This window comes from Ochotona curzoniae, unplaced genomic scaffold, assembly GCF_017591425.1.
Source record: "Ochotona curzoniae isolate NIBS_2020 unplaced genomic scaffold, NIBS_Ocur_1.0 scaffold_461, whole genome shotgun sequence".
NCBI lineage: Eukaryota > Metazoa > Chordata > Mammalia > Lagomorpha > Ochotonidae > Ochotona > Ochotona curzoniae.
In genome coordinates this window covers 4,481,056-4,506,821 of record NW_024467120.1, presented here as the reverse complement: position 1 = coordinate 4,506,821, position 25,766 = coordinate 4,481,056, and the positions used below count along the sequence as shown (strand labels likewise).

At 44.9% G+C, this 25,766-nt stretch overlaps 1 protein-coding gene across 3 annotated transcripts in view; it reads right to left on the bottom strand.

Annotated features, from left to right (window-relative positions):
* CAP2 (cyclase associated actin cytoskeleton regulatory protein 2) overlaps nucleotides 1-25,766 on the bottom strand; it is a 131,107-nt gene that overhangs the window by 86,834 nt on the left and 18,507 nt on the right. For 2 of the 3 annotated variants that reach the window (XM_040967595.1, XM_040967598.1), the window contains exon 3: nucleotides 11,868-11,945. The exons of the other annotated variant lie outside the window; for it this stretch is intronic. In XM_040967595.1, coding sequence (XP_040823529.1) covers nucleotides 11,868-11,945 — 78 coding nt within the window. The remainder of the gene's footprint in view (nucleotides 1-11,867; nucleotides 11,946-25,766) is intronic. 3 annotated transcript variants of the gene reach the window in all.

Below are 25,766 nucleotides of genomic sequence, written 5' to 3'. Positions count from 1 at the left end.
GTCCAGCACCACCTGAGGGATTCAGAGCTCCTTCTGCGCTTCTCACCGCTGGCCCTGGGACTGAGATGCTAATTTTGTTCTCCTTCCTCACCTGCTCCCTGCAGCTCTAGCCTGACTCTCCTTCTCTTTTCCTCCTTGGGAGCTGGAAGAACAAAGGAAAGTGAGGTGGAGTGACCAGAGCCGAGAGAACCCTGCCCAATGCATTCTGGGTGAGATTCTTTGGTTACTACTTTTGAAAAGGGTAATTCAGTCTCAAGCACAGGATTAGAAAATTACAGAATGAATTCGAATGTATCTGTCCAGGTCAGAGAAACATTGTTTAGAAATGGAACAACAACAACAAAAAAGTGTTTTCAGGGGCTGGTGTCATGGGACAGTGGTTTGAGCCAATGCTTGGGATGCTAGTATCTTATCTCAGAGCACCAGTGCCAAGCCCCGGCTCCACTTTTGATCCAGTTTCCTGTTAACGCTCCTGGAAAAGTGGTGGACGGTGGTCCCAGTGCTCGAGGCCCAGCCCCCACAGGGAAGACCCAGATAGAGTTCTAGGCTTTGGCTGTTGCATTCATTTGGGGAGTGAACCAGTGGATAAAAGATTTCTCTCTGTAACTGCCTTTCAGCCAAATCAAACAAAGTATCTTTAAAAAAAGAGAAAAACACTTCTCCTATATGTAAAAAACACTTCTTCTATATTGCTACAAAAAGACCTTTCAAGTCTAAGAGTTCAACATCATGGAAGCAGAGTCACAGCCATCACTCACTGCAGGCAGTTAAGCTTCAACAGAGACTGGACGTGCTCTGCGAGTTGTTCCACCCCATCAGGGACTCTCACGATCAGCACGAACAGCATATTTATCTCCACTTTCCAGGCCCTGTGTCCGCTTTGTCCCATTTTAAACATGATAAAGGCTTTCGCGGAATCTCAGTTTGTATGAGGTATAGTTCACCCGGTCTGTGTATTATTTGCTGTTAGGCTGGTAAAATATGGAGCTTCAAATTATAGCCCTGTTCCTATGGGAAAATACAATCCAATTTATGGCTCTGCAAGAGGAATCCTGTACACACTCAACTGGAGGAGAGTTGGCCAAGCAAAATGATGGGACTCCTGCGGCTGGAGTCGTTTAAATCCAATTTGTGTGATTGACCATTACTTTACTCAGAGAGTCCATCTGTGCAGGGACAGGCTAAATCCTGAAGCTGCTCTCCACTGCCATTTCTGTGGCTCACACCAGGCCAGTACCAGCTTCAGAGGCCCGATGCTGGCCGCAGCACTTTCCACCCCTTCTTGAAAGCACACATCTGTACAATTTGCATGAAAACTCTGCCCAGCGCAGAAGAATACCTCTAATTGGAAAATTTTTCAACAGCGGTTTAATATGAGGCCAGCTGGATTACGGCAGCCGGAGTGAAATTAATCAGCAGGCACTGACCAGGCTATATATTCTATAATCCCACTTGCCCACGCGGCGTCTGTCCCCCAGCTCTAGGTGCGACCATTTCTCACCACCAGTGCCACATACCCAGAGAGGAAGCATCTTGCAGGCCCCTGAGGGAGTGCTCATTTTGTAACGGGGTGCCTACAAGACACAGTACCTTGTGCACACCCAACTGTTGTTACTCCTACTCTAAGCTTCCCTTTCCCAAATGCCCACGAGGATCCTCTTCAAGGCTAAATTGATGTGACTGATCTATGATTCCCCAGGTGTATGTTCAGCAACAGCCCAACCCTTAACAAATGCATCTTCAAAGAGTATGTTCTTTCTCCATAAAAGAAACACGATGGTGCTGAACAAAAACGCCACTCCGTGCTGTTCCCTTCTTTGAGTCATTATAACTCATTAGCCCTGTCTTTACTTTAGGTTTTTATTGGGGAGCTGGAGGAAGAGGTATTTTTCATCTTGTAATTTATTCCCCAAGTGCCCACCAAGGCTGGGATTGAGCCAGACTGAAATCAGGAGCCTGGATTTCCGTCTGGTCTCCCAGATGGGTGCCAGAGATCCAACTATTTGAGCCATCACCTGCTGCCTCCCCAAAGGTGTGTGTTAGGAGAAAGTTGAAATCAGGAATCAAAACTGAGCGCTCCGGGATGGGATACAGGCATCCTGAGGGGCCTCTTTACTGCTGGGCTAAATGCATGTCCCTAATTCCTCAAAACAATCAAAAGTCAATTCAAGCCTCTTTTCTTATCAAACCTGGCACTGAAAACCTATAAATCCTTTTGACTTTTCACCCTCCTGATGACAAGACAGATGACCAGCAGCTCTACTGGAGCCACCAGCGAAAAGTCAGGATTCCTGCTCTTTCTCAAACTGGCACAGTGAGATCTATGGCCTGAAGCTGTGCTGCCAGTGCATCCTAGAGTGTGCGAAGGATACTGGCCTCAGTAAGTTGACTAAGTCATTTTCCTTGAATGGATGCTCCAAGGCATCAACAGCATGGGAAATCATGCTAGCTGTTTGTACATCACACAAAGAACGTCAATTAAAAAATAAGCACGCTATAAAGATCACACTCTGTCTTAAAACGGAAGATGCATCAACTCTAAGGATCCTTGGAGTTGCTAGGATTTTGTTGAAAGGAAGAAAAATACACGTGAAAACTGACAGTAGGATGCTTCTAACATTGCACATGTACAAGCTTCCTGAACAAGCTGGAGGGCATGAGATGGCACGGCTACTTCCCTTGGAGGAGGAGACGACGCAGGATGCGAGATGGAGCGAGCTGAGGCAGAAAGGTGGGAACACTCAGATGAGAATCAAGTGCAGGAATCTATGAATCATGACAGATGACATCCCCCTGGCCCCATTTTTCCCAAGTATGTCCTCATACAGGTGAAGGAATAATAGACACAGCGTGGTGAATGCTCTGCTATCGAAGAGGGAATTCAGTAAGAGCTTGGTTAAAACCACAGCCATGAGAAATAAATGAAGGAAGGGGAGGGAATTAAAGTCGCCTGGGGTTTGTAAGGCACCCAGGGCTGTGCTGAAGTCTGAAAGTCACTCCTTGGGGACAGATTTATCTAAGAAATGACTCTAGATACGGAAGCATGAGTTTCCTCGGCAGCAAATACACCAAGCCGGACAAGGACATTTCGTATTCGTTTAAGTCACCAAAAAGAAATAATCATTGAAGAAGTACAGTCTCCAATTGTTTGCCACCTGAAGCTGCAGTGGGGGTAAGGACGGTACCATGAAAGGGACAAAGAATCTATAGTGTAGCCACTTTGTGAAGTCTCTCCTTTCAAAGCCAGGGACATCAAGAAGACACTGGCTCACTCCAGTCGGGTGAAGAGCTAAAAAATGTAAATGCGATGAATTTTAGTTTGCATTATTCTGGTGACGTTGATGCATGCATGTTCAAAATGTATATGTTAGAATCTTTGGAAGGCACAGCGTATTTCAATGAAGTTGCATGTAGAGCAGCTTGTCTTCTAAAGACAATTAGATAAAATGTATTCCAGATTATCTGTAATTTTAGTACTCAGGGAAGTGTCTGCATTTTCAATTAAACAGTAAATTTACAAATGAAAAGTACAGCCCTGGTAAAGCTGAAGTGGAGCTCCTGCTAGCGGGTGCACGTAAACACAAATATCAAATGATGGTTTCGTCATGTGATCTATCCCCAGCACATACAAATATAGAACATGACCATAAAAAGTAACACACCATGCCCTCTGCTAAGTAATTGATGTCAGCGGATCCAGGCTGGAATGCCAGCTGCAAGACCTTCTCCTGACTTGTGATTCTCAGACAGCTTTCCTCAGCCCACAGAAGCTGTGTCCTGCAAACGGGCCCTAAGGGAGGGCTTCAGAAACAAGGGGCAAGTAGCAAATCCAAACAGGCTTGGTTTCTAACAAGACTCAGTGCTGTCTTTCTAAGTTAATATTTGATTTGGGTCGTAAGAGAGAAAGTTGTAACCCTTGGAACATTTCCACATCAGACAGATGATGGCAAGAAAGCTGATATTTCACTTCAATGGAAAACAATAGAAGAATCAACAATTATTTTATTAAAACTACCACAAGGGTCCCGGTGTGCAACTACACAGAGAATGAAAAATTCTCAAGTCAATTACACAGTTTTCTGCCTTCAGTAGCATTTGCCATTAAGGCAGTCTGGCATTCTCATGCATTTAGTACGGAATAGTTGATAAAACAAAGGATATTACCCTTCTTTGTTAACCTTTACCCTTCCCAGATAATCTCCCAAATCCCCAGGGTGTGATAACTACCTCACTTCCTCTGGGCAGTCATTCATTATCTAATTCATGTCTTACCACAAAGAAAGATGAGCTAATGTGCCTTATCAGATTAAAAAAAAAACAAAAAACAAAGGTCACCCTAAGTGACAGGCCAACAGGACAGGATCCTAGCAAATCCTCTGTGCCTCCACAGTGCTGGGCTTCGAAATGCCTACAAATCTACCCACCACAGCCTGAGCTCACAAGCTCACCCGAGGCTTTAGGCTGCTAAAGCAAACAGTCTGGGCAGAAGAATGACAGAATTACCCTCCGTTCTGATTACCCCTTTCTCTGCATCCTGATAAACTCATGATTAGCTTTCCTGGTGGGATTCAACCCTGACTGGTTAGCTTCAGGCTGTCAACTTAAGCAAACGCTGATGATATCACACACACACACACACACACACACACACACACACACACCACCTCTCCTTCCTTCCCTGGTGGCTTATTCTCCCTGTCCTAATCAGCATCTATTTCCAGCTCAGATAGCAGCCTTCACAGCCTAGTCAGGGTGTCATGACCCAAGTAATTTTGCTGCCACGGACAAGCTCACATGACAAAGGAAAGGAGACTTTTGGCCTCAATTCTCTACTCCTAGTGATAAAAAGTACTCAGAAAGCTGCTGGCTGCAAAACAGTAATCCTGTAGGCATCAACAGCTGCTCAGTATTTAACCTGCTGGACATAGGAGGACTCTTTGCAGAGAGTTGAGCTGAGTTCCCATCCCAAATCCAGAAATTAAAAGCACATATTGCTTTGGGTGCTTTGTGTCAGTGGGGCAGAGTCAGCCAGGCTAGCATCATCCATAACAGCAAAATCTTCAGCATCTCTATGAAGCAGAATTTTCAAGTCAATTTGGAGAAGGCTGGAAAATGAGCCATTGGTTAGATTCTAGAGTTCTACCTCCTTTAATCCTCAATCCAGACCACTAGGAAACATCACTACAACTGAAGACACAACTTAGCACAATACCAAAGATGAAAACTTCCTTCAACTTCTAATTCTGTGGCTTTTCTCCTATGTTCAAGATACATTTAGGAATTACATATTGAAAAAATCCATAAAAAACACCTGATCCACACACATAATTGGCAGTAGTTACTCAACAGCTATTTTCTTGCCTTTGCGATAAGGTTAAAAAAAAAAAAAGCCCACAATGTCACAGCATTATTTCAAAACAGGCATTTCATTTTACCTTAGGGCCAGAGTGACTTCATTGCACTATGTTATTCAACACGTGGCCCCTGAAAGCAGAACTTAGCAGCGCAGCTCAGGGACAAATCTTTCAGGAAGATTCAGCAGCCCTGACTGAACAAGCTGTGACATTTTCTGGGCATGGACTTTAGTAACACTTGAGAATTTGGCTTTGTTCATTCGTTTGCCTTTTTTGTTCCAGTTTCCAGAGCTGCCACTAGCACCAAGTAATTTACCCAAGGCATGCTCTGAGATCAAAGTCACTCCTTTGTTTGACAAGTTAAAATATTGGATAATAATTTGGCACTTTATAGTTATATTAAAACATTGCATAGGGAAAAACGATGAAGTCATCATAACAAAACTGAGGTACTGTGTACACATATCTATCTCTCTATTTAAATATAATGCAGTAAAAACATTCACCTGTCACATTTTAGCATTTTTATGTGTTTATTCATTTGCAAGGTAGACAAACAGGCACACACACACACACACACACACACACACACACACACACACATCTAGTTCTTCCATCTACTGGCTCACTCTCCGGATACCTGTGACTGCCAGGGCTAGGTGGGGCTGAACCTGGGATAGGGGAGCTCAGTCTGAGTCTTCCACAAGGGTGGAAGGCATCCAAGGTCTTAAGCTATCACTTGCTGCCTTCCAGGGTGCGCCTTAATAGGAACCAGGAACAGACAGCAGAAGGCAGAGAGGGAACGTGAACTTGGCGCTCTGATTTGGATGCAGGTTTCCCAAGAGTGATCTAACCACTGCCCACCAAATATCCACCTCCATCTGCTGGATCTGAAAGGTTTTTTCTGTTGTTGTTTTTTGTCTTTCTCTGAAAGGCTACAGAAATGGGGACTAACCTAGAGAAAGCCATGAATTTTTGGAAAGATGATTCATTTCCAGTGAAAGTCAACGCAAATGACCCATTCTTGTTGATTGGCAGATGCTTACCAAACTCACAAATTCATCTGTCTAAGGTATTCATTTATCCCTTCCCTTTTCCTCTCTCACCAAGGAATGCAAACCCCCCTCACCAGGTGCTTTCTCTTTATCTACTTTCACTCTATTTGAAAGGTAGAGAGACAGACACACAAACAAGGACAAAGTGTGTGTAGGAGGACACATGTCTTCCATCACTGGTTCAATCCCTACGTGCTCACAACAGCCGAGGTTGGGTCAGGCCAAAGCAGAAGCCCAGAACCACGGGTGGCAGGGATCCAGTGACGTCAGCCATCACCTGCTATCCCCTAAGAGTGCGCAGTGGCAGGAAGCTGGAATCTGGGGCAGAGCTGGGTCCCAAATCCACTCACACCAGTCTGGGATTTGGGTATCATAAACATTACCTTGACTCCTTCACCAAACACCCTCCCTGTCTAGTCTTTTTGATAGACTAAAATCTGCATGGCAACCAATGACCATAAATTATCTTCGCCGAAGCTGGAAAACTTAGCGTTAATTTTTCCTCTGCATAGTAGTGCGTGTGCATTCCATGTTCTCTCTCTCTCTCTCACACACACGCACGCACGCACACACACACACACACACACCATCTCATTGTCCAATATCAGCAGTACAAGAAATGTTGGAGAAATACGGCAGGTGTGTGGCGAGGAGGGAGAAAATCAGCCATTCTTAGGGCATAACAGCTGTGCTTTGCCATGCCCAGGTGCTTCCACCTGCTTCCACACACCGACTAGGGCCCCAGGTGTGTAGAAGCACACCTTAGGCCTCCCAAGAACCTCCCTCGTGCCAGTCTTCCTCAGAGATGGCACCCATCCAGGACATCTGTGGCCCTGGTCTATTTTCAGCTGGGCCAGAGTTTTCAAGTCACCCATGGAGAGATCATTCAAGATTGTATTTCTCATCTCTCCCACTTGACATGAGTTGTCTCAAGGCCACAAAACACTTGTTCATTTCACCTGCCTATTCACAGAAACACTTTTTGACCTCATTTTTTTGCTTAAAAAAAAAAACACAAAAAACCTGTAAGTGACTATGCAGTGGGCCTCCTCTGTAGAATGTTTGTAAAAATGACTTTGGATGGAGAATAAAGAAACAGCTCAGGTCCAGATCCCCTGGCCAGGTTGCTAATGCATTGCTCTGGGTCATTTTTCATGTTTGTGAACTAGCAATGACAGACCTTTCCCCTGTATGCCTGCTGTAAAGGAAAATAAATAGTTGAGCATGCCAGAGTGAGGGCATCTGGGAAATTATTGATCCGAGAATCCTGCTATAAGCTGATAAATGACTCCTAAAATTCTTAGTCAATAATATTATTAAAGGTCTTCTTTCTCTCAAGTATTAATTACACAAATTATAATGACAGACAAGGACAATATGAAATATTCTGCAAACGGACTGTCATATGTTCCAGTTCTTTGGATATTTTTAATATATCTACCATTGAGAGAGATGTGTCTGGATTTCAAGGGGTGCCACAGAATCGATTCAGTGGGCCACTATAATGAAAGAAAAAGGAAAATAACAATGCAACATAATGAAACAGAAGGAAAGCATCTGAAGGCAGCACGCGTGATAAGGATTGTTTTTCTGTGAAACTGAGTGTTGAAAGTGTGTGTGTTTTCCTCATGGGTTATGGTTTAAAAATTTGAAAGTCCCTGGATTACAGAGTGCAAGAGATCTGTTCTCTAGTGCCAAAGTGAGAAAGATAATTCGGGACATGGATGCCATCACTGTCAACCAGGGTTGCAGTTGACCCCTTTCCCAGCTCTTCCACGGCAGATAAAGAGATGTGAGCAGAGCCATTGGGGGCACATGGCAGCCTGGGGCCCATGGCTCTGTTTAAAAAACAGTTATCTCAGAGTCTGGCAACATGGAAATCAAAGCAATCTGTATTTGATTTCCAAGTCTGCAAAACAAGTTCCCACAAGCTAGTGGCTTCAGACAATATCCATTTATCATGTCACAGTTCCCGTGGATCAGAAATCTGGATCAAAGTGGAGCTAGGTCCTGTGTCTGGGGTCTCACAAAGCTGAAATAGGCTGCAGCTGACCGCTGCAGTGGTTAATCTTATGAGCAGGATCCCAGACACCCCAGGAAGGGCTGGTTGTCTTAGAAGATCTTCTGGCGCTAATGTTAGAACTAGCAGTTAAGACGTTTCCAATGCACAGTGCCTGATCCTGATTCCAGTTTCTTGCCAACGCGCACCCCAAGAGGTAACAGGTGATGACTTTAGTAGCTGGGTGCCAGCCTCTCACCTGGGAGACCATGACCGAGGTCCTGGCTTATGACTTTGGCTTGACTCAAACCTAGCCTCATCCAAAGAAGGCACTTGGGGTTGAAAACCAGTGCGTAGAGATGTTGCTGCTAACCTCCTCTCAGCTCTCATCCAGTATATATTTTTAGCTTGTTCTGTTTTGTTTTATGGTTGAGAGGGACGCATACCTATGTGGACCACCCAGTAGGGTGGGGAGGGTCGAGGGATGGGGGAAAATGGAGAAGACAATTGCTTCAATTCTTCTTTTTGTTTCCTGTATCTGGGAAAGTGGGGAGAGAAGGGAAGAGGATAGCTCCCAGCAGCCCAACCACATAAGTACCCGGAAATGGGAGATGGCCACCAGATGTAATCCCTGGGTCCCTGATATGGAGCATGCTCTGAGGGTACTGCTTCAGTGGTTTTGATAGTTCTGAGATGCTGCTGATTTCATTGCTCCAAGGTTGAGGAAATCCTTGCAAGGTCTACTTGCCGACATTGTTTACCTTAGAGTCTCGATTTACCCAGATAGTTGCTGTCAAAGCTTGACCAAGGGAACTATCCAATTTGTCCTGCCTTTCTTGGTACTAGACATCCTCTGCAGGCCTCAATGACCCAGGTCTCACATGCTCCAGCAGGTGCTAGAACTTAGCTGGTACTGTCTGACTCCCCAGCCTTGGCCTTTGTGTGTACCGGTGGATGTTGCAGTCCGGTCTGCCCCACACTCAATTCTTGGGTGTATTTGTGGGTGCTACACCCTGGACCAGCCCAGCCTGTTCTCATCTCCAGTTCCCACAAGTGTTAGTGAGTTCCATGCTCAGTCTGTCACCACCCCCAGTCCTTGAGCAAACCAGGTGATATGGCAGTCCCACAGGGTTGAGTCCACCAATGCTCTACAGAATCTGCTCCCAAACCTGGCTTTCTCGCATGCCAGCTAGTGTTTCAGACCGCCTGATGTGGTCTAGCCCTGTGCTGACACTCACTGGTGGGTACTGTGGTTGAGCCCTGCCAGGTAGCCCCTGGCATCCATGGCTTTTGTGTATGCTGGTGGGAGATGGTGATATCAACAAACCCAGCTCAGGACTCCTATGTGGATGAATGTATTGGTCTGGCTCTGCAAGGTCCTCCAGTTTTCCTCTTTTAAACCACTCGGTTTCAAGCTCCCTTGTTTACCCACAGGTGCAGTAGCCTGGTTGGTGGAAGTCCTCCACAAGTCACTCCTCACCTATCACGTTCTCCCTCAGCAGTCTTCCCTCCCATACGTCTCCAGATTCATTTCTCCGAGCAATCCACAGCCCGCCTCATGCTCATGAGCATGCAGACCCCCAAGCCCAGTCATCCGGTGCTGTGTCATGCCGTCCTGGAGCTCTGCCCATCTACCCGGAACCCACATACACCCTGAAGGCTAAAGTCCTGGGTCCTCAGCTAAGCTGCTGTAGTTTTATGACTTGATTTTGGAACTCAAACTGAGCAATGACAGTCAAGCTACTGCATCACATTGAATGTTCTGTTCATCTTTCTCTTCTGCATACTTATTACTGAACTTCAGCTGTGGATTTTATCATCAAAAGAGCAAAGTTTCATTGTTTTCTTATCTAATAATGTATGCTGGCAATAGATCTACTTTGCAACTTTTTGAATCTTTTTGAATCTTTTCATTCATTGTGTAATCAATAAGGTCAAACGTTGTGATTAGGAACCCCTGAGAAAGAAAGCATGGTTATTTATATGCCACAGAGACGGTGGTTTGCTCAGGTGAGAGTGGAGCTGGAAATAGAGACAAGGAAATTCAGAGTGGTCCAGGAAATCAGAAGAATCCCCAGCTATCACTTTGTTTTTAACACCTGCTCTTATCATCTTTTTTATACAAAAATTTATTCTGGGGACTAGCAGAAATGTTATAGTAGGTTAGAAGTCACTAACATGATAAAATAAATTGAGGATCCCTAATTCAAAACATGAAACTCAAAATACTCCAGATTCAGAAACCTTTGACATCCAACACAGTGTTACAGGTAAAAAACTTCCAGCATGAAATTTTGCTCTAAGCCCCAAATGTTTAAAAAAATACTATGAAATTACTTTCAAGTTAGGCGTCTAAGGCATACAGGAAATACAATGGAATTTCATGTTTTGATTTTGGTCACATAGCCAAGAAATCTCATTATGCATATGCAGACATTTCCAAATCTGAAAACAATCCAAAATCTGAAACACTTTTGATCACCACAATTCAGAAATGGGACACTCAATGCGTATTGGTAACATGGCTGCCATCAGCATCAAATCCCCTAACATGTCTAAATATCTCTAATTTTAAAAGTTGTTTCATGTTTAGGAAGACAGAAAAAGGAGAAATGGAACATGTTAAGGATGAGGAGATGAAAAAACTCGATGGGAGACAGAATGCAAAAAAAGAGCTCATTTTGGTGTAAAGCAATCTGAAATCCAGGCAGACTTTTGTCATACTCCACATTTTCCGTTGAATATTTTGGAAACTCTTTTGTATGCAATGATTTTAATATTTTCTGCACCAGTAACAATTATCTTTTCATTCTGTTTTCTGCAAGTGTTTTGGAGCCTCCTGGTACTTAGAGGTTCTGAAGATTTTCTCCAGTGCTAAGCTTATTCAGTGCAGAATCTCAGACCTACGCCAGGCCCATGGATCAAAATCTGCTAGAAGCTTTTTATGGGGCCACAAGCAGAAAAATTGTGGGTGGCACTGAGCTGGCTGACAGACTGACTTGCTTGCTCCAGAGCTCATCAAACCACACACAGAATGTCTAGGTGATTCAGAGGTGAACAGTCTTGGCTAACGGGGCAACACAGAACCGGAAATAAAACGTAGTGCTAAATGCTTCCTGACTTACAAAACTAATAAAAAGAACAGGATACAGAAGATAAATAGATTGCTTAAACTGATGATGACCTGTGTGACAGCATAATTTGACCATAATAACAGGCTGATTAATACAGTGCTTATTTTTTGCAATTGTTCTAATTTTTTTTTTTTGATTTGTATATGAAGACTATGAGTAGAGAAGAAATGTTCAATATCATGATGCCAACTGGAGAATTTATCCAGGTCCAAGTCTCATCTGAGGGATGTCTCACATTTAAAACGTTCTATTGGCCACTTGTTTTCCATCTGAGAGAGCGGGGCCCACTCCCTAGACATCCCGGATCCTTAAGATCCGCTCTTACCTCTTGTGGTTGTTGATACTGCGAGGCCAGGACCAGGAAAGCCCGCTGAGCCTGGAAAGCGCTGTGTACCATTTCTGCCTGGGAACAAAGCAGAAGGTGACAGCTTCAGTGTTCAAGTTCTCTCCCCCCAAAAAAGTCACCACCGGACTCAGTGATTCCTCCCGCTAGGGATATTCCCGTGATAAAACAAAGCATACACCCACACAAAGCTTGCCCACAAAGGCTCATAGCAGCCAACACGTGCAAGCAAGCCGAGTGCCGCTCCCCCATGGATGCGATGGAGCCACACAAGCAAACACGACTCAGCACTAAAAAGACACGATGGACTGACTGTGCCGCCGCACAGATGAAGCTTGAAAACATTATGCTGAGGGAGGGAAGCCTGCCACAAAAGGGCGCATTCGTATGATCCCATTTGTAGGAAATGCCTGTAATAAGCATATCTACACAGACAGAAAGATCAGCGGTTGCTAGGGAGGAAGGGGAGGGTGGTGGCGGGGAGGGTGACCGCTGATGGGTGTGTGCTTTCTTTCGATGATGATGAAAATGTTCTGGAATTAGTGATGACGACATCACAGCACGGTAGCTACACGGAAGACCACTGAGTTGCCAACTTTTAAAATGTTAGGCATGTGAACGCTAACTTAATAACGCTGCTAAAAAAAATAGGTGGGCCCCGAAGTGCGGTTATTTTCAAAGGCTGATTCTCTCCGGGGCTTGCTGTTCTCTTCCTTCACCTCATCTCTAGCTAGAGTTCCTGCGATGATTCAGTGAGATAGATTAGGCAGAGGCTTTTGAAAAAACGCTGCTTGGGTCCTCCGTGGGACTCCAGCCTGTCATCAAAATCATCTGTGAGCGTGCTGTGCTCTCAAACACATAGTCTCCCATCTTTGCCTTCGACTCATTCCTGTTTCTTGTTCTAAGCTAAACACACACACAGCAATGTGCCAAAGAGGCAAATAAGCTGAAATATACACATAATCCAGAATTAACAATTATTTGCACCGTTGTTGCTGGTTTTTAAGAAAATTCAGTAATTTTCACAAGGTATATTGATACAGAATATTTAATGCAGAAAGTTTCAATAACGAGAGTTTAAAAAAAAACCCAAAATTTCTCAGGTCCAGCACCATGGCCTAGCGGCTAAAGTCTTCGCCTTGAACATTCCAGGATCCCATATGGCCGCTGGCAGCTCCACTTCCCATCCAGCTCCCTGCCTGTGGTCTGGGAAGGCAGTCGAGGACGGCCCAATGCTTTGGGATCCTGCACCTGTGTGGGAGACCTGGAGGAAGTTCATGACTTCTGGCTCTGGATCGGCACAGCACTGGCCATTGTGGCCACTTGGGGAGTGAATCATCGGACAGAAGATCTTCCTTTCTGTCTCTCCTCCTCTCTGTAATCTGACTTTGTAATAAAAATAAAAATATCTTAAAAAAATTTCTTACACCAAAGATGATGATTATCAACATTAGATGATGTCATTGCAATCACTGCTTTAAAATATGTGCAAGGGGCCTGGTCTGATGGCTCAGTGGCTAATTCCCCACCTTGCAAGTGCTCCGGGATCCCATATGGGCGCCAGTTCGTGTGACAGCTGCTCCACTTCCCATCTAGCTCCCTGTTTATAACCTGGGAAAGCAGTAGAGGATGGTCCAAGGCCTTGGGGACCCTGCACCCATGTGGGAGACCTGGAAGAAGCTCCTGGCTCCTGGCTACAGATCAGCTCAGCTCTGGCCATTGTGGGCACGTGTAGAGTGAATCAGCAGATGGAAGACCTTTCTCTTGTCTCTCCTTCTCTCTGTAAATCTGCCTTTCCAACTAAAATAAATAAATCTTAAAAAAAAAAAAAGGGATGGGGGGGAATCCCAGTGCCTATAGAACCGTGTCACATAATACAATGTAATTAAAAAATATATATAATAAAAAAACCCACAAAAAACAAACAAACAAAAAAAAAAACCCCTGCAGATTAAAAAAAAGACTTACAGAATGGGGCTATACCTAGGTGCTAGTTTTTAAAATAAAAAACACATTTTAACTAGATTGAATAGTAGAGATGAAAAAGAACTGTTGTTAGGTAAAGAAAATTCTCTGTATTAGTAGTAGTTATTATGTTTTCAATGACCTAAGATAAAAAATACATAAAATGTCAAAAGGCTGGAATTACGTACTTGCATTGTATGAAAATAATAATTTTCTTAAAGGCAGACCTACTGAGAGAAGGAGAGACTGAGAGAAATTTTACATTGACTCACTCCCCTCAGTGACCGCAATGGCGGGAGCTGAGCTGATGCGAAGACAGGAACCAGGAGTTTCTTCTGGGTCTCCCATGTGGGGGCAGGGTCCCCAGGCTTTGGACCATCCTTGACTGTCCTCACTGGTCAGAAGCAGGGATCTGGCTGGGACGTAGAGCAGCCAGGACATGAATTGATGCCTGTATACAACGCTGCCTCTGAAGGCAAAGGATTAGCATATTACACCATGGCGTCAGCCTACCCCCCCAAGTTATAATTTTAGGTAATATTTGTTGATTTCCCACTGGGAAAGATGAGAACAGAAGTACTCCTACATTTTGCTGTCTCTTATGCTTGATTTTCCATTTCTTTTGGTTATCATTTTCTTTAACTGATAACATTCATATACAGTCTACAATATTAGTTTAGTAATACTTCATGTAAACCACCCTTGTGGTTTAAATAGCTTCTGCATTTCCCCACTGTTTTAATATATTTTCAAAGATTTATTTTATTTATTTGAGAGAGAACGACATTTGCTGGTTATTTCCCCAAAGGCCACAACACTCAGAGTTGGGCCAGGCTGAAGCCAGAAGCTGGAACTCTATTTGGGTCTCCCACGTGAGTGGCAGGGGTCCAGGCACTCGGGCCATCTTTCGTTGTTTTTCCATCCATATTATCAGGGAGATAATACGCAAAGCAGAGCATCTGGAAAAGCAGCCAGTACGCATATCCAACCAGCAGGCTATAGCTTATCCTGCTCTGCTACAGTGCCAGTCCCCCGGTGCATTGTTAATTGGCTGAACTCTCTGTGTCTAGCATTCTCTTCAACAAGATCTTGATTGTCCCAGGTTTGCGCATGTCCTCCTGTTGTCTACTGACCCGTTCCTGGGTCTCTGTCCTCTGTTTTCGGAGAGGACACAGCTGTGAAGATGCCTGGACTGAGTGTGACATCTCCTCGCAGGAAATCGACTCCTCCTGGCTTGACATCTCAAGAATTATTCGTTTGTCCTCGGGGGCTGACAGCTTCACTGAGCCATGTTTTGGTTTTGAGCATTCTATATCCTAGTCCCTAAACTACATCCCAGCCTTTTTTCCTTTCTGGGAAATTGTCTTATTACATCTTCCAATATAACTTCTGTTCCATGTATAAGCTTATTCAGAGACTCCAATTACTATCCTCCTATTGTATAATATCAGAATGCCTTTGTATCTTTTAGCTTATCTCTGTCTTAGTTTTCATTGTCATCTGTATTCACTACCCATTTTAGGAACACTTCCGCCCCTCACTACCGGCCTCCCCCCAGTTGCTAGCAGATTTTTCTACTGGCCTCGTATGCAGTGTTTCTAAATTGTCTCTCTCATTTCCATATTACTGTTTTTGGTCCTTGTTAGAATTTCTGTTTCTTTTTCTTTCCATTCATGTGTTACATCTTCTTGTCTTTAAACTCTTTTAAACTCTTTAACTTTGGAGGGTGCAAGTTGCCCCTCCCTTATTAAACCATTGTGAAGATTTTGCTTTTTCTTTTGTTTAAGTTCCGTCTTCCCCAGGGGTGAGCAGTGTTTTTCTCCTTTGCGTGCTGGTTCCTACGATCTGTGGCTGCCATGACTTGTCAGCTCTGCCTAGATATTTTAACTCTGATAAAACGTAGTCAATCCTTGAGACTTCTGGCAGCCCTATTGGAAATCAGCGTCTTCTCTTTCCCGAGCAGAAGTTTGGGATCTAAACAGCCTGAGACAGAACCCAACGTGGATCTGCCATGTTGGTGGCGGGGCCTGAGCGCTGGAGGTTCCATCGGTTGCCTCTGGTTGTGCACATCAGCAGGAAGCTGGATCGGAAGAGGAGGCACTGCGGTTTGAACCAGGCACTCCCCTAAGTGATGCAGGTATCCCAGGAGGCTTCCTACCTGACACACCAAAACTCTGTCACTACTACACGTCTATGTCTCTCTTGGTGCCGCTTTTCCGATTCAGCGACTGTATTGCTCAAAACGCTCCAACTATGAATATTCCTTGGAGAACAGAGGGATTCCGAATTTCATTGCATGAAATTCGTTATGAACTTGAGAATGTGAAGCTAGCTCTGAGCAGCCTGTCTTACCATGTATCAAAATACACATTTACATAGATTTAGAAGGACTCATATATGGGGTATATTATACATTATATTCATATACAATGTCCACGTTTTACAGAAAACGCCAAAATACAACTTTCCACAATGTAGCTAAAAATAAAGTACAGTTCCCCGAGCAATCACTGTGCACAGGCATCAGCTGCCTTGGTCCAGGCCAAGCGCTGCAGAGCCCAAGGAGTCATGGTTGCTATGGGAATTATGACTTCTGCAGTTAAAACTGCAGCTTGGCGAGGTGGCATGAGCAACATTTTGCAACTATCCCAGGATGAACACTATAGTAGCTCTCTCTCTTTTTTTAAAAAAAACTTTCCTTAGTAACAACATTTAGCCTGTCACTAACGGAGCGATTTTCTGGCAGGCCTGATTTCACTAATTAGTCTTCCTCCAAATGGGTCTTTACCCAACAATAGGGTTGAGGTTGATGTGGCAAAGGCTGAATGCCTAGAAGTCTGTGCCCTTTTCATGTGGTTTCTGTAGACACAGCCTTTCTAAGGCTCGGCCTGCACCTCTCTCTTTTTAGCTCTATGGAAATCTGGGCCTAATTGGTAAACTCCAACCTGCCTTCACTTTCAGCTCATCAATCCACATATTGAAGGATGTTTATTCCAACTTGAGATGTTCTGATCCACTTGCTCTCCCTTCTGGAAGGTTCCATGAGGCCCCTCCACCAGACAGCAAGCGGCTTAGGAGCAACTTTATTGAACTTGCTGAGTCTGATAACTGGAAAGGGAGAATCTGGTTCACTCAGGCAGTTCCAGACGTTGTGAAAGAAAAGCCCAAACGCAGGGCTTTTCAGGACCGACAGCTCATCGATGCTTTTTGCTGAGTGTGTCCATCACATGTGTGCAGGGCCAGTGCGAGTTCTGCTGGCGGGAACGGGTGGGGCACAAGGCACGTGCATCGTTCGGCCTGTGCACGAGTGTGTGCAAGGAGGAAGAGGAGCATGCTGCTAGAAGCCCAGCCAGGTATCGTGTTGGAACTTCATCGGCCAGCACATTGCCAATGGGGCTTCAAGGACACACAGGTGGCTGAGACATTGACTGTTCTGTGTCCAAAAGTGACGAGTGGAAGAATGTGAGGAACCAGCTTAAAGTCTTGGAGAGCCACTCAGCAGACTCCAGGTAAATGTGACTTATTTGCCTCTGGTCCTCTTGGGAGAGTGCACGAGCTCCCTGGGGAAGCTCAGTGGATGTTAGTGTACTCATCAAAGCTCTGCCCTGTTCAGCTAGGAAAAACACTGGCAGCAAAGTCCTGCGTGGATGGAAAACTGAACAGTTGCAACCAGAGGAAAGAGCATGAGCAAGGTTCAGAAGATGGGGAAAAAAATTAGCAGGGGGGACCTGTGCTAAAGGCACTTCTGGAGCCTTCTGGAACTACACTGACTTCTATTTTTAAAAGATTTATTTATTTTTATTACAAAGTCAGATATACAGAGAGGAGGAAAGACAGAGAGGACAATCTTTCATCGGATGATTCACTCCCCAAGTGACCACAATGGCCGGTACTGAGCCAATCTGAAGCCAGGAGTCAGGAACTTCCTCCAGGTTTCCCATGTGGGTGCAGGGTCCCAAGGCTTTGGGCTGTCCTCGACTGCTTTCCCAGGCCACAGGCAGGGAGCTGGATGGGAAGCGGGACCACCGGGATTAGAACCAGCGCCCACATAGGATCCCAATGCGTGCCTTTAAAGCGAGGGTTTTAGCTACTAGGCCACTGCGCTGGATCCTGTACCAACCCTCTTGCTGAGAACTGGGTAGCAAAGGAAAGGGGCCCCCTCCTTCTCTGACAAGGACAGGAGGCTGAGGCTGACATCTGTCTATTCAGTGCAGTAGAAAGGTTTTGAAAGGCCACGGGCAATGCCACCCCCTTGGACCTTCCCCAACTGGCCTACATTGTCCTATATTTCACAGTTAGAGATGTTGAATATCATATTTCTTCTTCTGAAACTGTTCTATTTGAAAGGCAGACTATACACACACACATCTCTTGTCTGTTAGTACACTCCCCAGATTTCCACAATAGGAGCCAGGCTGAAGCCAGGAGCTGCTAACTCAAGCCAAGTCTCCCACATGGAAAGCAGGGGTTCAATTACCTAAACCACACCTGTGCACTCCCAGGATGCACATTAACAGGAAACTGGAAGCAAGAGGGGAGCTGGTGCCTGAACCCAAACCTGGCACTGACACAGGCTGTGGACATCTTAAATGGTGTCTTAAAAGCTGCACCAGGGGCCTAGCGCGATGGCATCGTGGTTTAAGTCCTTGCCTTGAACTTGCTGAGATCCCATATGGGCACTGGTTCTAATCCCGGCGGCCCTGCTTCCCATCCAGCTCCCTGCCTGTGACCTGGGAAAGCAGTTGAGGACAGTCCAAAGCCTTGGGACGTAGCACCCGCATGAGAGACCCAGAAGACTTCCTGGCTCCTGGCTTCGGATTGGCTCAGCTTCAGCCATTGCAGCCACTTGGGGAGTGAATCAATGGACGGAAGATCTTTCTTTTTCTCTTCTTCTGTACATCTGCCTTTCCAATAAAAATATATGAATGTTAAAAAAAAAAAAAAAGAAAGAAAAGAAAAGCCGTACCAGATACCACTTGCCCCCTCTCCTCAACTCCAGTGTATTCTTTAGGGGTCTCTAAAGAAGTCAATTACCAGATAAAGAGCGATCTAACAGCCAGAGATAAATTTCACCCACTTCCTGATTTTGCTTAGAACAAGGTTGAAATATGCCTCATGTTGTAGCTCTGACCACAAGCACCCACTGCATAAGGTTAGAGGCACAAAAGGATCTGAGCCAGTGATTCTGAATTTTGTGTATGGAGAGTTTCTTGAGACAGACTGTCCAGTCCCTCCCCCAGAGGCCTAAGCAGGCCCAAGAGTTTTCATTTCTTTTTCAAAAGATCTATTTTTATTTACAAGTGAGAGAGAGCGTTTCCCATCCACCGATTCATGTCCTAACTACCCACCTCAGTTAGGACTGAGATGGAAACAATGAGCCAGGAACTCCACCTGGCTGTCCCACATGGGTGACAAGAGCCCAAGTTCGAGCACTGTCACTCAGGGTGCACATTAGCACTCAACTGGAACGAAGAGAGGGACCAGGGGCTCTAAGCCAGGCACTCCAACACGGGTCAAGGGAGCCCTAAGCAACCTCCTAACCATCTCTCTAAAGCTCACTTCTGCATTCCTAACAACTCCTCAGGTGAGGTTGACACTGCCAGTCCAGACGCCAAACTTCGAAAACCACTGATCCAATGATACCTTCCATCTTTTATCTCTCATTTAGATCTTATTTTCCTTAGCAGCTGAGTTAGCAAAACAGCACCCGGGAGCCACACACTCAGTAGCATCCCAGAGGGCTCATTCCATTCAACCCTGGCACTTTTTCAAGTGTGGGAATCGAAGTCTGGAAAGAAAAAAAAAAAAAAGAAGAAGCAAAAACAACAACAACAAAAAATGAGGTTCTTTGCTCAAAGTCATACCACTAGTTGGTGGCCAAACTGAAGCAAGAATTTTTGACTCTTGATTCATTTCTAGTTGAGACCTGAAGCCCAGAAAACAGGAAGGAAGCCTAAGTGAGGAGAACAGGGCAGATGGACAGAGCTCGATCTAACGACATCAGGCTCACATTCCTTTGGAAAGGTCGGCAGTGCTGACTTTGTGGCTACTGCTGCTTGCCGACTGGAAGCAGAGAGGTGTGCATGAGCCAAGCCAGGCACGGGAACTCTTGCTACCCAAGAATATTATCAGACGGCAGCAAGACTGCTTTGCCTCTGCGCTGACTGCAGGCAGCACGGTAAAGGGAGATCACAAAGAAGGAGGCATAGGAAAGAAAACAAAAGTCCTGGGGAAAAAAATCTTGTGCTCAGGGCATTTGGGAATAGACACTGCAGGCCGAGCAAGACTGCTTCGTCCCTTTCCGTTCACAGTTAGCACCTAGTGCTTATTTTCTTACAATCACGCTGAGAGTTCTCACTTTTTATAAAAGGTTTGGATTGAGTTCGCAACTTCTCCTGGCCTCCAAAGCTCACTCATAATAGTCCCCTCATCCCCGGGCACCATGGTCACAATTCCTCTGCAAGTTCTCTGCTTCATTCGGAGTGGCCTCTCGAGTACTCCCAACTCTTCTTGAAAGAGCCCTGGGAAAGAAATCTATTTATACACCCCGAGCCCTGCCTCACACAGCTCTCTTGGCCCTTGGAAAAAGAAACTGAGATATGGAGAGGTTGGCGAATTTTCCAAGGTTGATGAGCTGGAATAGGCTGAGAGTCGGGCCTGCTGACCCAAGGCTATTGCCTGCTCTCTAATCCTACGCTACTTGCCACTGAGGGTTAACTCCGTGCGGTCCTGCTTCTGCAATGACATAGGAAGCCCCCAGGGAGGCAGGATATCGTGTTCTGTTTATTCTTTTGAATCCCAGTAGTGCATACAGCAGGCGATGCACAGCTACTTACTGTTAGACAAAGATTCTGGCACTGGGTCTACAGCAGTTGGCAGAATTAAGTCTAGCAGTGACATTAATGGTAAGTATTCAGGCTAACAGATGGGGATACAACCCTCCTCAAAAACGAAAGTTGGAAATGAGTTGTCTGGTCACTCCTGATGTTCAGTTTCTAGAGATACCAAACAAGCAATCAATCAATAATGGTGAGGGAGAAGGTGGTTCCTTGATCTACTCCATGGGACCTTAAACAGGTTCTCCGGAGTTGCCAATATAATTTCCTGCCCCAAATAACTTTTGTCCTCATCTGATCCCTCTGTTAACTTCCCACATGTTTACTTCTCAATCCCACCTTATTCTGCCAATCTCAATTACCTGACACCTGATAGGTGTGTCAGAGCTGTCAAGCATACGGATGAACAAATAGCATGGCCTGGACAGAAACTTGAATGTATGCTATTACATGCTTTTCATTTTAAAAAAAGATTGATTGTTTGATTGGAAGGCTGAGTTAAAAAGCGAGGGAGACACAGGGAGCTCTTTTACCTACTGGTTCATTTCACAATTGGCTGTAATGGCCTGAGTGAAGTCAGGAACCTAGAATCCCACCTAGACCATCCACGTGGGTGGCATGGGCCCAAGCACATGTGCCATCTCCCACTGCTTTCCTTGGCACATTAGAAGGAAGCTGAATTGGAAATGGAGCAGCTAGGATTCCATCTCGTGCTCATATGGGATGCTGGCACTACAGGCAGTGGCTTAACCCACTGTCATAATACCAACTTGAAGTTATTAAAAGTTAAACAGAATAATCGTGGAGGCCAGTGCGGGAGCTTAGTGGCTGAAGTCCTCCCCTTGGACACATTGGGATCCCATATGGGCACCAGTTCTAATCCTGGCAGCCCCGTTTCCCATCCAGCTCCCTGCTTATGGACTGGGAAAGCAGTCTAGGATGGCCCAAAGCTTTGGAACCCTGCACCTACATGGGAGACTTGAAGGAAAGTTCCTGGCTCTGGGCTCCTGGCTTTGGATCAGCTCATTTGCAGCTTTAGTGGCCATTTGCGTAATGAATCATCAGATGGAAGATCTTCCTCTCTCCCTCCTCTCTGTACATCTGACTTTCCAATAAAAATTAATCTTAAAAATAAAAAACCTGATAATTGTGGATTGATCACTAGCTGATGGAAAAAAAAATACACTATCTCTGAATCCATGAGCCACACAAACTAAACAATTTACTCCCTTGCATTCTTCCTTCATAACCAAGAAAAACCTTGGAGGGCCTGGTATTGTGGTGTAGCCGGTAAGGCCACCGCCTCCAGCACTGGCATGCCTTCTGGGCTCTGGTTCTTGTCCACACTGCTCTACTTTCTGACCTGGCTCCCTGCTGATGGCAACAGAAGACCCAGTGTCCAGGTTTCTGCCTCCTGTTTGAGAAACCTGGGTGAAGCTCCTTGCTTCAGCCTGGTCCAGTGCTGGCTGTTGTGGTCATCTGCAGCAGAAACCAGCATATGGAAGCTCTCTGTCTGAATTTCTACCTCTCTTTGCAACTCTTACAAATAAACAAATGAATCTTTTTAAAAGGACTTATTTTCTTCAAGAGACAAATTTACATAGAGAAGAAGTATAAAGAAAAAGATCTTCCATTCACTGGTTCACTCCCCAAATGGCTGCAACAACCAGAGCTGAGCTGATCCAAAGCCAGAAGTCAGGAGCCAGGAGCCTGTTCTAGGTCTCCCAAAATAAAACAAACAAACAAACAAAACCCCAACTTGAGATGCTTTTGTGTCACATCAGGTTAATCCACCGCCTGTGATACTGGTACCCCATATGGGTGCCAGTTTGAGCCCTGACTATTCCACGTCCTATTCAGTTTCCTACAGTGGTATGGGAAAACAGTGGAAGATGAATCCCTGCCCCACATGGAGGTCAGATGATGCTCCTGGCTTTGGCCTCGCCAAGCCCTGGATAGTGTGGTCACTTGAGGCGTGAACCAACAGATGGAAACATATTACACTTCAAACAAATAAATGCTTTTTTCTTTTCTTTTAAAGAAACAACTTGTAGACTTTCAAGTTTCAGGCAACATTACAGAATTCCTATTTCAGTGACCTGCTTTCGATGGAGAACATCTCCCCATTAACCGGTCTGTGTGGGAGTGTGTATGGAAGAGGTACACTGGTCACATGGGTAGGAGAGGCTCGGGGGAGCTACCTGATGGGAAGGACGGTGGCAGTGTGACGTGGGAATGCCTGAGTGTCTCATGACCAGGTGTTTGTGCTTTGAGGAAGCAGTAAAGGTCTCTAAAGGCACTTTTGTCCTCACTCTGTGAGATTTGATTCTTTGTGCTTGCTGGGAGGTGTTTGCGGAGACAGGATGGGGGTTAAAGCAGCTACCCAACTGCCCTCTCCATGCTGTCACACTCAAGGAGAAAGCATGCAAGACAGTATGTTTCTTACTACTATTTTTTTTTTTTTTGGTTCTCATGGACTTTTGCCCATTTTTCATGATAAATTTGGGAAATCGCTCCCTTGTCCCAGCGTGCCACTCTGAAAGGGCACAAAGCAGAGAGCCACAATGGCCATCAGCAAAGGAACTTGTCCATCCACTTCTGCTAGTACTTGTTCTGAGGGCAGATTCTGCTTTGTCAGTTATAAAGTCTGAAGCTGAGAGCCAGGAAATGAGGACCAGGTTGATTGCTACTGGCCGTTGAAGCGGAAATTGAGACAGGAGGAAGTCACATGGCACTTGGGCTGTGTCCGGCCCCATCATCTTAACCTGGTCTGCTGTATCCGCCGGTGCAGAGGTGTCATTTGTCTCTCTATAATAATGCTCAGTACAGGTTACAGTACAGCCCTATCCTAACCAGGAGAAAACAGGACTGTGCAACAAATGATTTATTAGAATTTGACCAATGTCCTCAGGAAACAAATATGCCATGATTATCACAGAAATGGGTCTCTATATTGATTGTCAGATTTTTCTATTTCAAAATTTTTTTTCCAGAAAACTTGTGTAGAAAAAGTACTTTCTAAGTGCCTAGCATGTGACTTGAAGTTACATAAATCAAGAGAAACAGAGCAGGAACACAGAGAACGGTCAGTACATGTGAATAATACGTGTGCCGTGTGGTACAGACAGTCAATGTCTACTCTAAATAGCATAGCAATAGAAACATAGCAGTGCATTGCTGCTATGTTTCACCAGTAGTTTGTTCCCCAGAGGCTCATGTGCTTGGTCCTGGACGTGTTGATGAGGAGTTGATGGACCCTTTAAGAGGTGATATTGTATGACACGGTGGGTGCTGCCTCTGGAAAGGGACACTGGTTTGGAGCTAAGTCCTCACTAGAGAAAGGAGGCTCTGGAAGCTCATCCTGTGGAATCTGATTTCCTGTTGCCAGATGTGATCCTTCTTTGTACCAGGCTCCCATCACAGCCATCCGCATGGTGTGGCCCAGTCAAGGTGTCCCTTACAGGGCTGAGCCCATAGCAAATGAGTGACCTTGAGCCTATAAAACTGTCAACAACACGAAGTTCTTTTCTTTATAAAGCTAGGCTACTTCAGGAATTTTGTTATAGTAATGAAAAGCAAGTTAATACACCAATACTAGTAGATGAAGTGACTTCCCATTGTGACACATTCTCACAAGGAAAGACAGCAGAAGGGACTGCATTCTTCCTGGGTAAGAGATTTCCTTCTGGGCCTGGTGCGATAGCCCAGTGGGCAAATCCTCGCTTTGCATGTCCAAGGATCCCATGTGGATGCTGGTTCATGTCCTGCTGCTCCACTTCTGATGCAGCTTCCTGCTTGTGGTGTGGAAAAGTAGTAGAGGACAGCTCAAAGCTTTGGGAGCTTGCACCCGGGTGGGAGACCTGGAAGAAGCTCCTGGTTCCTGGCTTCAGATCAGCTCAGCTCTGGCCATTGTGGCCACTGGAGAATGAATCAGAGGATGGAAGATCTTTCTCTCTGTCTCTCCTCTCTGTAAACCTGACTTTCTAATCAAAACAAATAAATCTTAAAACAAAAACAAACCAAAAAGCAAAAAAAAAGAGGTTTCCTTCTCTCTAGAACTCATCTCCCTTAACATGAGACTTTGGCTCTTGAGACAAAAAGATTTCATAAAACCTATACAAGTCAACCCAACCCCAGCTGCCTAGGGTGTGTAATGCAATAGAGTCTAATTTCCAGCCTGACTAAAGTAAGGAAGCAGTAATATCGCAGTCTACTTCTTTTAAAAGTATGCAGGCAATACTCCATTAAATTGTAAAGACAAATTAATTTAAAGACTCTGGCCTGTTCAAATAACAACCAAGTCACAGTCAATTTCAGGCTCTGTCTGAGCCAAAGCATGTATGAAAAAGATGATAATTTCATATTAGGTAATTGTGATGAATTAATGTTTTTCTGCCCTCACAGTTTATTGATATCCCCGCCCCCAAATCCATGCTCATTGGCAGAGCAAAGAAGCATGGTGATTGAATGGGGTTAAACAGTTTTTACAAGCTGAAAAGGAAAGATGAGCAGGTAAATTGAGAATGTCAATATAGGACTATGAGGCACATTTTATTTTTTAAAGAAAGATCATTCAGGCACTGATAATGAATGAGGTTTATTCTTCATTAATAGGATTGTTGCCTTGGTAACTTCCAGCCCACGGAGAGTATTTACATTAGCCACAGTGCACAGCTCTAACACCATGAATTATCCCAACATTTTCTTCTACATGCATGCCTGCAGTTTTCTATTATACACCATATTCAGCTGTATTTCCTATCTGAGCTAAGGTGACCTTAACACCAACCCCATACAAAACACATCACATCAAATCTCAAAGAGGCAGTTTGAACAAATTTCCTGGCACATCAACTGTAGAACTTGCAATTTTTATTTTTTGCAAAAAGGATGATTTATATGGGCTGCTTTTGCTCTCCAGTTATTCCAGTAGAGGGTAAAATATTTTAAACTTTCAATGCCATGAATATCAACATTCAGATCGCGAATTATTCCTGCTCTTATTTTCTTGGTAATTACCATTGAACGGACCAAAGCACCTCCAGATGCTGTGAGAGTATGAATTAGTATTATGTATGTG